At 41.0% G+C, this 12,544-nt stretch overlaps 2 protein-coding genes across 2 annotated transcripts; one reads left to right on the forward strand and one right to left on the reverse strand.

The window, feature by feature from the left end:
- Nucleotides 1-987: 987 nt before the first annotated feature.
- Nucleotides 988-7,746, forward strand: LOC122650651 (probable ADP-ribosylation factor GTPase-activating protein AGD11). The gene is made up of 2 exons (XM_043844046.1): nt 988-1,179; nt 7,471-7,746. Exons 1-2 carry the CDS (start codon nt 988-990, stop codon nt 7,744-7,746), a joined length of 468 nt encoding a protein of 155 aa, XP_043699981.1.
- A 1,988-nt stretch (nt 7,747-9,734) lies between these two features.
- LOC122650652 (protein FAR1-RELATED SEQUENCE 5-like) lies at nt 9,735-11,285 on the reverse strand. The gene is made up of 5 exons (XM_043844047.1): nt 10,954-11,285; nt 10,510-10,744; nt 10,308-10,392; nt 10,138-10,203; nt 9,735-10,051 (listed from the first exon to the last, which is right to left on the reverse strand). Exons 1-5 carry the CDS (start codon nt 11,283-11,285, stop codon nt 9,735-9,737), a joined length of 1,035 nt encoding a protein of 344 aa, XP_043699982.1.
- Between the last annotated feature and the right edge of the window lie 1,259 nt (nt 11,286-12,544).

Here is a 12,544-nt window from a genome sequence, read left to right on the forward strand (position 1 = left end):
TTTTAAGTCCGAGAGGGCCCCATTTGCTCCCTATTCCATTCCAAACTTCTCCAAACCTTAGGGTAAGGGGGCCACTTCCACACCAAGTCTTAGTATTTTCTTGGCCTATTTGCGACTTCGCACGTGCCTAGGTAAGTTTTTTAGGTTTTCTCTATATGTTTTACTTGTTTTCTTCATTTTTTCTTTACCTAGGTAAGGTTTTACTGATTTACTTGCCCTAAACTTGGTATTCTCTCTCTTGTTTTGTAGAAAATGTCTACCAGTCGGCATACTACGAGGAAGTCAGTAGCCCAGAAGAGGCTACGGGCTGAATCTGAGGATTCTTCCTACTCAGAGATTCCTCCTCCATCTCCTAGAGAGGATTCATCTTCAGAGGAACCTGATTTCGACCACCATATCTTCTCTAGGTATGAGTACACTAAGGAGTGGAAAATTTTCATTTCCGTAAAAATAGTGAATGGCTGGGTGGTGCGAGTAGAGGACTTCCACCAATATGGCCTTTTTGCCAAGTTTAATGCTCTAGGTTGGGCATCGATGTTATCTCCTGCTGAGCCTTGTTATCCCAACTTGGTTCAGTACTTTTACTGTAACCTGGGGCCTTCTAGTGTCCAAGGGTTCAGGGTGGAAAGTAGGGTGAAGGGAGTGGATATCAGGCTGACCACTACCCTATTGGCAAAGATCCTGGGTTTACCTGACACAGGTGATAGGGTTTATTACCAACCCCGTATGGACATTTCCGATATGTTCTCTTTGGAGACTAGGAGGACTGTGTTCAGGGCTTTGACAGGTTCAGGGGACACTCCCAAGTCTGAGACTGCCTACAAGCCCAGTGCTAGGGTAATTAGTAGATGTGTGACCTATAACATCTACCCAAAGGGCGGCAACAAGGGTAGTATCTCTATGATGCGGGCATACATCACCTACTGCTTACTAGGTGCTGGTAAGGGGGGTCCAATCATCAACCTCCCATATTTATTACTCCAGGTGATGCTTTACCATGCGTGCAATCCAGCCGATGGTAACCTTCCTTACGGGAAGTTTCTTACCTTGGTCTTCCAATACTTTGGGGTTCCACCAGAGGCCGAGTACATCGACAGGGTTCGATCTAGGCCGATAGACAAGACTTCTATTCTGAAGATGAAGGTGCCTGGTGAAGATCCAGTAGTGGATGAGGACCAGGTGATGGCTAAGGATATGCAGCAGGACGAGGGATAGGGTGGTGATGCACAGGATGTGGATCAGATTGGAGAGGAGCAGGGTGACATCGGGGGTGGCGCTCAGGGCATGTACACAGAGGAGCAGGGCTTAGGTCCAGATGATCTCGAGGGTTTTGACACACAGTTTACGAACTTACTTGCTTACGAGACTACCGGTGCCACCAGTTCACAGGTTCCAGGGCCTTCAGATTGGGCTCAGGCGATGACACAGCTTCAGAGCCTCGGCACACAGATGTCTGACCTGGGATCTAGAGTTGATCAGGGTTTCACTTCTTTGGGCGGCAGAGTAGGTGCAGTTGATCAAAGACTAGACTTCTGGGACCGCTACTTCCGTGTTGACTCACGCCAGCCTTAGCCTCTTACTGATGACCTGCCTCCTATAGAGTACCTCCTAGCATCTTCCAGACACTTGAGGCTACATGATTATGCTCATCTCTTTTTTTTGAGTAATTTATGTATTTTAATCCTTTACCTAATGTACTTAGTCTAGGTTTTTTTTTTTAGCTTATGCACTTGTTGAATTGCAGTTTATGCAGTCAATCTTATATAAGTTTTATTGATTTAATGAAAATTCCATGTCTTTGTTTAATTGCATCTACATCCCCTGTAGCTTTTACTTATTTCGTGTTTTATGAGTTATATCTTGTTAATCCTAGTCTGCACGTCATGAATGTAAGAAGAGCCTCACGCTCTGATACCAAGCTCTGTCACACCCCAAACCACCCCCTAGGAGGATTGGGTAGGTGACTCGAATTGCACGACTACAATCCGCCAAATCCCACAGATCTAGAAGCAGTGCTTACATTCATGAACCAAAATCCACACCTTAACCACAAGTAAGATCAGAGTAATGCAGGACATCTACAATTTATCATAAATAAATAGAAGCATAGCAATATGGGAAATGGTGATAATATATACATATAGAAACTTGTTTGTTACATTCCCCAGCACACAACCCACAACAAAAGAAAACATAAGCTGATAGGCGCAGTAATACATACATGATTATATACAGGGTTAGGGCACCCAACCCCAAAAGAAGAAAGAAAGAAAAACAACTTAAACCGGTCCACGGTCAAAACAGGAAACCTCCTAACACAACAAAAAGGAGTTTCCAACACAAAACATCAGAAGTACTCCTCAAAGGTCTTCATCCATGACCACCGAGAAAGTATGCAGAATCAGTATGACCTCCGTCGGGGTCCATACCAACATCGTCATAACCACCAAAACTCTCCTCCTCGAAATAGCCCGCCATGCCACAGTGGCATCCACCTGCAGGATCATCTAAGAAAAGAGCAACATATAACAGAGTGTGAGCCCCACCGAGCTCGTGAGCAAATAGCATCCATCATGCATGCATATGCAGCCACAATCCACAGATTCACATGATCTACATGATATGCAAGTCCAGTTTTATTATTAGCCACCTATCATTACAACTAAGTCAGGTCTGTGCTACTACAATCCCAATGCATGTATCCCTGGTGTAGGCTTGGTTACCTCTTCCTGCGATACACTCATGGGGTTGTCGGAGAAAACCAGTCGGCTCCAGCATCCCTTCCTAGGTCAGCCCGACCAGCCCTTTGATGATTATCCTAGCAAGCAACCGTTTCTTCCCTCATGCACCATATAGGTGTTCTGAATCTATGCACCTTCCGGTGTTCTGATATATGCACCTTCCGGTGTTCTGATAATTGCACCTTTCGGTATTTCGATCCTAGTCACTCCCTGATAATTGCCTCCCAGGCATCCAGCACCTTAACCCCTACTGGCAAGGGTTTGTAGCATGGGTGATGAAACTCTAACCCCATGTCTATATGGTATAGTATGAGTCAAGCAGTGTCAACTGCATTCATAGTACGGGCTACCGCATGCCTCATTTCCAAACCGAGTACGACATCTATTCTAACAATCACAATCATCATATTCATTTCACAGTGTTGATCAATAACAGTCATTATGTAGTGATTTGAGTAACTTTGATTGTAAGCATGTAATGGCATAACAGACAAGATTCAATTATTGATAGCCGGCATCAGATCACAATTACATTTGCACATACGATAGTATTATTCACTCACCAGTACATGGCTCTAGGTACTCAGTCACAGATTTAATTCTAGCTGTTGTCTGATTGTTGTCCTCGAGCACAGGATTAAGTCTTAAACATAAGAATCAAATAGTGTTTTATTCAGTTATTGGCCCTACACTGGTGCCCTAGGGTTTTCCTACCTTACTGGGTTGACCTAGGGTTTAGTTGATCTCATTTGGAACATCGGGCCTTACACTGGGTCTTAGGTCATGTCCGGGTGCATGGGCCAAAGCCTAGGGCACAGGTGCAATTTGGTCATTTACAGTGCCCACACCTACCTCTAAGTCAGATTTAGTCCATAATACATTTTACATAACAACATACTGCTGTCCAGCTCAGGACAATGCAGTAAAACCAAATACAGTAGTGCACAGTCATCTGTGGGGCCCACTTAGGGTTCCAACCAATTTTCACATATGGACAGATGTGGGGGAAGGTCATTTTTATCATTTCCCACATCCCACAGTGTCCAGGGATCAAATCCCATTGGAAATTATAATTCTGCCCTTTTGTATCAAAATATTCCTTCATTGGGCGATGTCTCTAGGCCTTGCTGCATCGCCCTGTGCATCGCCAATGCCTGCAATCGACAGCAGGGCTGAGTTTCCAAGGCTGGGCTTTGCAGGGCCAAGGGTCTAATGGTCCAGTAGCCCTAGTGGTGGTGGTCTACCTTATGGTCCAATCCATTTCACCATCAGGGTTCCAGGGAGGCTGTATTTGGCTGTCCAGAATACCTTGATAAATAGTGCACAGGGTTTTGCAGGTCTGAAATCTTGTGTTTCAGCCACATGCAAGGCTGAAACAATATTCTAGACAGGGTTTTAGGGCTGTACCCACCTAGGGTTAGGTCTCAGCAGCCCTGGCTTGCAGTCTGGGCTTCAATCCAGCAGCCAGAAGGGAGTCAAGGTTGTGCATGCATGCTTGAACAGAATTCGGCCAAGGGAACAGCATATCAGATTTTTATTTTTCAACATAGATCACAGATTCACCATGCACAAGGTCTGCATGGCTGATATGGACCAAGACTGGGCAAACCTAAGCTGTTCTGGGCTGCCCAAGGTTGAAAAACATAGTATCCAAAAGGGAAAGAATGGTGAACAGCAGGTATGCAGGGAATTTTATACCTGAAACAGAGCTGAGAAGAAGCTCGGATGAGCTAGGGGAGGAGCTGGCAGCAGCCCTTCTTCCTTCCTTCCTTCTTCCTCCTTCTCCTTCCTCTTCTTTCTCTCTCTTCTTCCCTCTCTTCTCTCTTTCAGATTCAGGTACAGCCAAGGGTTCTAAATGAACCAAATGGCCTCCTATTTATAGACTTAAGGCCCACTGAGGTCTGTTTGTTTGGTTAGGTCTCTTTTAAAAACTCATTTTTAAACTGATTCTGATCAGTTTTGGGTGCATAAGTGGGGTCCACACTGAACCAAGGGTATGAGGTGGTCCCTCAGAGTCCCCTCTATCACTGGAGAGTGCCCATGGTCAAGTTGGGTGGTCCTCACAATTATAATAATAAAATATATGCAAAAACAACCACTGGGCGATGTCACTGGGCCTTACTGCATCGCCTAGTGCATGACCCAGTGAATTCCAGCAATTGAAATCAAAGGGGGATTGCACAGGGGTTTGACCCTAGGTCAAGGTATTGTCCCCACATGCCCACCATGGGTTTTTACATGATTTTTTAGAGGTGGGTCCCACCATTTTAGGGAGGAGAGAGATTACCTCAGATCCAAATCATACATCAGTCTGTGAGCTGTGCAAGTGCAGGGGTCTGCTATCCATCTTCTAACAGGTATATAGGAAAACCTGTTCAGAGCATTTTCATTGATCTCATTGAGTGGAGTGATGCTCCACAGTGATCCTGGTGGCCTGGCCAGGGGTTCCTGTACTTCAATCAGATTCCAGCCAGTCAGGGGGCAGGGTTTGACAAATCATCTAGGGTTAGGTTTGTGTGGCCATGGTTTACATCCAGGGTTCCAAACTGCCAGCCAGAAGTGAATCTGGGCAGTGCAGTTGTGCACAATCTGATCTCGACCTCAAGAACAACATAACAGCCTACTAAAATTCAATAAAAAGTACAGATCTTCCATGCCCAAGGCTTGCATGGCAGATCAGGAGCTGTTCTGGGCAAACTCCAACTGTTCAGGGCTGCCCTGGGAGCAAAAACATCACAAACATAAATACAAAAGAGGAGCAGCAGATTTGAGCAGGGTTTCTATACCTGCACAGGGCTGGGAGAGCTCGATTCCAGGCTGGGTGCAGGGCTGCAGCAACTCCTCCTCCTTCCTCCTCCTTTATTCTTCTCCTTCCGCTTCTTTCTCTCCTTTCTCTCCTCTTTCTCTCCTACGGTTTCTATTAGAGCTAAGGGCTCTAAATGAGCCCAAGGCCTTCTATTTATAGGCCCAGCCTTCACTGAGGCTTGTTTGGCTGTGAAGGCCCCTTTTGAAAATCAATTTTTAAACTGATTCTGAGTGATTCTGGGCACAGTGGTGGGGTCCACAGTGAACTAAGGGTATGAGGTGGTCCCTCAAACTCCCCTCTATCTATGGAGGGTGCCCATGTCCATGTTGGGTGGTCCCCACAATTAAAAACCAATAAAATATGTTGTTTCACTCACTAGGCGATGTCACTGGGCCTTGTCTGCATCGCCCAGTGCCATCGCCCAGAGAATTCTAGCAAGTTGAAATTCAATGGGGCTTGCACAAGGGTTTGACCCTTGGTCAGGGTATTATCCCCACATGCCATATAGGAGATTTTACACACTTTTTCAGAGGTGGGTCCCACTGTTTGGGGAGGAGAGAGATTACCTGGGGTCCAGGCCATACATTATGCAATGAGCTGTACATTTGCAGGGGTTCACTGTCCATCTTCTGACAAGTATATAGGATGATCCACACAGGGTTTCCTCATCAATCCAAACCACTGGAGTGATATTCCACAGTGTTCTTGGTTGCCTGGTCAGGGATTCCTATCCTTCAATCAAAATTCCAGTCAGCCAGGGGCAAGGTTTGACATTTGTGATATATTGTCCCTGAAATTCAACCCCTTTTGTTACCCCTTAAAAGTTATAAGATCAAAAGGGTTTATTTTCTTTTCTTCTTTCCTTGCTCATTCCTTGTGTTAACATTGTCATACTGGTATATTTGTATGTCTGATTACTCATTGTGGAATTGGATAATCATGCAATTTTATCTCCATTCGAGTTAAATATTTAACAGTGTAGGAAAATGTGCTTTTGGTGATCTGATGTGATTAAAAGGTGATAAGAGCCTAAGTAGTTTATAAAAAAGAAAAAAAAAATCTATTCATTCAAATTTTTTGGGGTTTACTGATTTTCTGTAGCTACAAGGATGGACTAACAAAATGGTTTGCTAAGGGATTTTCCATGGGAAAACTGTAGAGTTTTTTTTTTCTTGATATAGGACAACAATAGGGTAACCCTCAACTGAGTTGAAACTTGGAATGAAAATGAAGATTATGGATTTCATGACAAGAACAGAAGATTGATTTATTGGCTATGGTTCAAAGAGATTAAAAACAAAACAGAAAGACAGTAGAATGTATAACATTAGAGAAGAAATAAGTAACTATAAGCTTTCCACAAGAATCCATGATGGTGTTCTTTGAATCTACGATGAGTCCACTAGTGATTGGAAGGAAAATTAATTTTCTTGAATCCCCATAAAAATAAATACATTTCCCACCTTCAAAATCATATTTCCTTTCCATCATGTTGAAAACAGTTGCACAAGTATTAGTTTGTCAGTTCATGTCTTATGTATCCTCCAATTCATTAGTTGAAGAAAATGAAGCAAATAATACCAGGCTTCAATTTCATGATAGGTTGTGTTCCATGTATGAGGGGATTCATGTGAGCCATGACTAGGTGTCTTAAAAAGAAGCTAGTCCTTGTGTTTAGCTTGACTAAGCCCAAAATATCCTTCACTTTTTCACAATAGATTGAGTATTTCTTAAGGATTTATAGAATGATTCCAAAATATCAAACTCTTGGCAGATGCTATCATGATTAAAATCGATCATTGGAACAAAAATAAAACCCTTAGAATAACTCCATATTCCCAAAGTGTATGTCCAGTAAAATTCATGTGGATATGCTTTCCTTTCCACATCCTTGTTGATTTTCATTGCTTACTTTGTTTGCAGCTTGTTTATGACAAGGATACATTCACACCAGATGATCGCATGGGAGAGGCTGAGATTGACATCCAACCCTTGGTCATTGCTTCCAAAGTTCATGAGAATTCCACCATCCCTGAGTACATTGAGCTTGGAAAATGTATAGCTAACAAACACAATGGCTTGGGCAGCATTATCAGCATATTATATGGAAGGGTAAAGCAAGACATCACAATCAAGCTGCAGCATGTTGAGCGTGGAGTGTTAGAGATTGAGCTTGAATGTGTTCCTCTTAGTCAATAAGGCCAGATTTATTATTATGTAAATTCAAATGTACAGAGTTGTTTCTATAATGCCAACAACACACTAGAATTTGCTTCACTGGATGCGTTTTGAGAAGATCATTCAACTCTACAATTGTGTGCCATTGAATCAGATATAATTGTTTGTATTCATAAATCTTCAATTAGCTTATTGGCTTTGAATATTATCAATTAAATAGAAAATCTTTTTTTTTCTCCCTTGTAAGCAAGGTTGAAAGCCTCAACATCATAGTCACATTGTTCTGTTTCAAGAGGAACTAAATGAATAATATAAGTTGGTTGATAGGCAATGAACACCCAAGCCACCACCATATTGCTTATGTTTTGTTTTATTAGAGTGTTGAAAGGAAGGACAAAATCTCAGGACCAATTTTCTTTTAGGTTTTATTGCTCTCTCTTCCCATAATCAAGTAAGTCTGATGCACGTATTATTAAAGTTAGGAGCTCTTACTCTCTCTTATTGTTCTTCTGATTTTCTCTTTTAATCAGTATATCAAGTTAACTACTGCATATTTATCATTTCAATTTTTTTTAATTAGACTATTGAGTGGAAGGATAGCATCTCAAAAGCAAGTGTTTTCTTTTTGTTTTTATTGATCCCTCTTCCATAATCAGGTACGTATAATGCACAATAATTATAGGTATCCATCTTCCTTAAATTGAAGATGGATATGGATTTTTGACCATATGTATGTACTTAAATTTAATGGAATGTATTCCCTACTTGGCTGTGACCTATTGCTATGGTTTTTGCTTGGTTGAAGTAACTTATAACCACTTAGACCCATTGATTTTTCTGTAAGACTCCATCAAGAAAGGAAACAATGTTTTATAGATCATAGTGCCAGCAGAGAAAATGAATTTACACCTCCAAGCACCAATCAAAATGGTGGAAGCATAGTACAAAAAGTGATATATGTTGGCAATTGGTTTATGTAGCTGGATAAAATAAGTCCTGAGAATAATAACTGAGATTTAAGAGAGTAGGTAAGTTAAAATGTTTCAAGGTTTCACCACTAGCTTCATTCACAGTAACATCAAAGCTCCACCAAGTACTCACAAGGAAAAATTAGAGGATGAAAAATAAAACCACAATTCTCCTCCAAAAGCAAGAAAAAAGTAATGATATGGGGTAGCTAAGTTAAAAAGCTTCAAAACACAATAATCTCTCCTTCTTTCCTATTCTTAGCCATCATTCCAGTAGTCTTCAACCATTCCATAATTGTAAGCTTGCCATAAACAAATGATTACAATCAGCATTTTCCTTAGATATCTAAACAACCCTAAGAGAGAGAATGTATTTAATTGGAGGAGAGAAAATCTACCTATCTTATGTCAGCTAAACATTCGGATCAGGAAATAAGTCCATTGACGAAGCTTATCTTTCAAAAAGTATGGAAGATTGGGACGCAAATAGATCAACATTCGCCTACACATGAAGCAATAAAATATAAACAAAAAATTGGCAAGAAATTATCCTACAATGAGTATATAATTAAATTATCAAAGCAATACCTGAAAAATAGAGACTTGAGAGGAATTTATACAGTCCATAGAATAATCAAATGACCTCTGTGCCTATGCATAAAATACTGTCGCTCAATTAACCACAAAAAATGAATCACAGAATTTAACTTTATTAAAGCCAAAAATGAATAGAAAGTACCTGAGATGCAACCCTTTTTTTTTTATTTCTTTCTCTTTTTTGGTTTTTCTATACAACTTTTAATTCTTTTACTTGGGTTGGAGCCTGGCTTCTTCTTCCTCTCTTTCTTCTTAAGCCATTTCGATATATCTAGATTTAAATCCTCAGTTGATTCTTCTTCATTTAAATTTGGGGCTTACCGAGAAAGATTTTCTAATTGTTTACACAAATCACTAGCAACATTGTTCACCAATGCATATCCCTCGGCTGAATTGGATGCTTGTGTAGCAATCTTTACTAATTTAGGACAGAATCCTATAACGCTATGTAAAATCCAAATTAACATCTTCCTCAACTTCTTTTCCATTGATATGTGCCACTATCATTTTTCTTGCCCCACGTGTCCATCTATTCAAAATGTATGCTTCAAGAATAACCTTGATATCTAATCTTTCCATAATCTTCATAATGTGACAACATAGGATGCCAAATGACTCAAATTTCTTACAGCTACATTCAAATATAAACTCAGATGGATTACACTCAACTTTATATCCCACCCCAGCTGAATTAAGAACACCAACAACATACTTTTGGACAGTATTACTCTCATCTTTCTCTTTTATGTAGCACATACCAACTGATTCATATTCAACATAAAATAAGCCGAATATCAAAGGAGTGTATACTTTTGATGCCTGTACCATTATGGGTGTGAACTTATACGCGTTCTTTGGCAGCTTATTTCTTGAACAAACTCAGCCTTCAATTCATTAGCACGCTTATCATTCACTATTCGCTCAAAATGCTTAAAGATTGTACAATATCTAAAGTACACTTTGTATAATCCTTCAAGTCTGCATTTATGCTTTCACTTAGCTGTGTACTCCGCATACCTCCTGTAAATGTATTCTTCATATAACATCTGGTCCACTTATGGTTAAGCCCATAAATACGATCCAACCATGAACCATTTTCAACCTGATAGTCGAACCTTAGTTGTTCCCACACATTCTCAAATTGTTCTTCCTCATTATATTGATATATGCATTTTTTTCAGATCTGATAGGAAGCTTGACCCATCCTTCATTAAGTTACCTTCATTAAGTTACCTAGATGCTTAATCCCATTCTGCATCAAATGCCAAGTACACAGACCATGACATGTTTCAAGAAACACTTTTGAAATTGCATTTTCCATTGCAGCATCTTGATCTGTAAAAATTGTTATATGCTTTTTTTTTCCATGACTTTCCAAGAAAGTCTCAAACAACCATTTGAATGATTCAGCTGTCTCATCATATAAAAGAGTTGCCCCAAATATAACAACTCCTCTGTGATGGTTAAATCCACAAAAAATACCAAAAGACCTATTCTCCTTGTTTGTACAAAATATTATATCAAACGTCACAACATCACCAAAAAACGCATAATCTATTATCATTCTCGAATCGGTCCAAAAAAATTAGTTATCTGCTCTTCTGTATCCAACTGCAAGCTATAAGTAAAAGAGAGATTGAGCCTGGTTTGTTTCCCAAAATACCGTAGCAAACTCCCCGATTCATCATACTTTAAGTCACGCTGATGTTTAGTACGGAGATAATTGTAATGATCGACTTGGGTATAACCAAGGATCTGTCTCCCACCTGCCTGGTTGCCCATGAACTCAAAAAAGGGCTTAGGTCTAATTCCAGAATTATCAGCCAACTCAATTTCAGAGGCATGTACATCTGAAATGATCCGTTGTGACCGCATCATGTGGGTGGTAGATGCTACATGAAGCTCATGATTATGCTCCTCAACAAAATCTTGGCATTCGTATTTTTCAGTTTTCAAAAGAATTATTCTCATGCGAACAGCACAATTAGTTCTCATCTCTACTCGAGAGTTACTTGCATCATCAACACGCTTGTCTTTTGGCCGAATACCTTGTTTACTACAAACAAATCTCCTCGAAGTTATCACATTTTTATCCTTCTTGCTCTCTTTCGGTCAAGTCGGCTTGGGAAGCACTGAGATTAAAGGTGACAAATGTGGACTGGTTTTTGATAGTTTGGAATCGTGATCTTCAACCTAGATCTACTGTATTTGGATGGAGAATGACGCATGATGCGCTCCCTACAGATTGCAAGGTGTGTCGCAAATCAGTTCCGATTGTGTCTCGTTGTGAACTTTGTTTGGAAGCGTGTGAAACATCCCAACATATTTTCCTAGATTGTGTTTACTCTCGTCACATCTGGATGGAAATTCTCTATGTTTTTAACCAGAGCTGGTACAGGTTCCCGTCCATAGAATTGCTTTTTTCTTGGTGGAGCAGAAAGGCTAAGGTGGTCCCCCTCCCTAAGGTCTGGGGAGTCCTTATCATTTGTTGCCAACAAATTTGGTGGGAGCGAAATAGACGTCGCCATGACAACTTGAAAAGAACTCCAAATTAGGTGGTAAAGATATGCTTTAGAGAGGCTGGGGACTGCACTCGGGGGAAAGGGATGCATGTTAGAACTGTCCAGGAGCTCACTATAGCTAGAGATCTCAAGATTGCTATCTCAAGGCCGCCTGCAAAAAGAATAATGGAAGTGAGATGGAGGAAGCCTCCGCAGAATTGGAGGAAATTGAATATTGATGGTTCTTCCTTGGGCAACCCTGGTTCATTGGGAGCAGGAGGAATTTTTCATGACCACTCTGGAGTGGTGATAAGATGCTTTGCGAAGGGAGTGGGCTCGAACTTCATGGCAAAAATGGGTGCCTTCTTTACTGGGATTAAGCAAGCTATTGAGCTGAATATTGATAAGCTATGGATTGAGAGCGACTCAGAAGTAGTAGTCTCATCCATACTCTCTCGCAATATACCTTGGTGCCTAATGCAGGATTGGTGGTCAGCTTCTTCTTTCCTTGAATCCATCCAGTGGCGCATAACCCATTGCTTCAGGGAAGCAAACTCAGCTGTAGATGCCCTTGCAAACCAAGCGGCGAAAACAAAAAGCACAACTTGTTGGAGTGCTCCCCCTCGCTTTATTTCATAGAAAGTTCTTTGGGAGGCGCTAGAACGCCCAAGTTATAGATTCAGTTAGCTTGTTTTTCATTTTATTTGGTAAGATTGTCAGGGTCCTACACTTTATTGATGGCATTGCCGAAGG

This window comes from Telopea speciosissima, chromosome 2, assembly GCF_018873765.1.
Source record: "Telopea speciosissima isolate NSW1024214 ecotype Mountain lineage chromosome 2, Tspe_v1, whole genome shotgun sequence".
Taxonomy (NCBI): domain Eukaryota; kingdom Viridiplantae; phylum Streptophyta; class Magnoliopsida; order Proteales; family Proteaceae; genus Telopea; species Telopea speciosissima.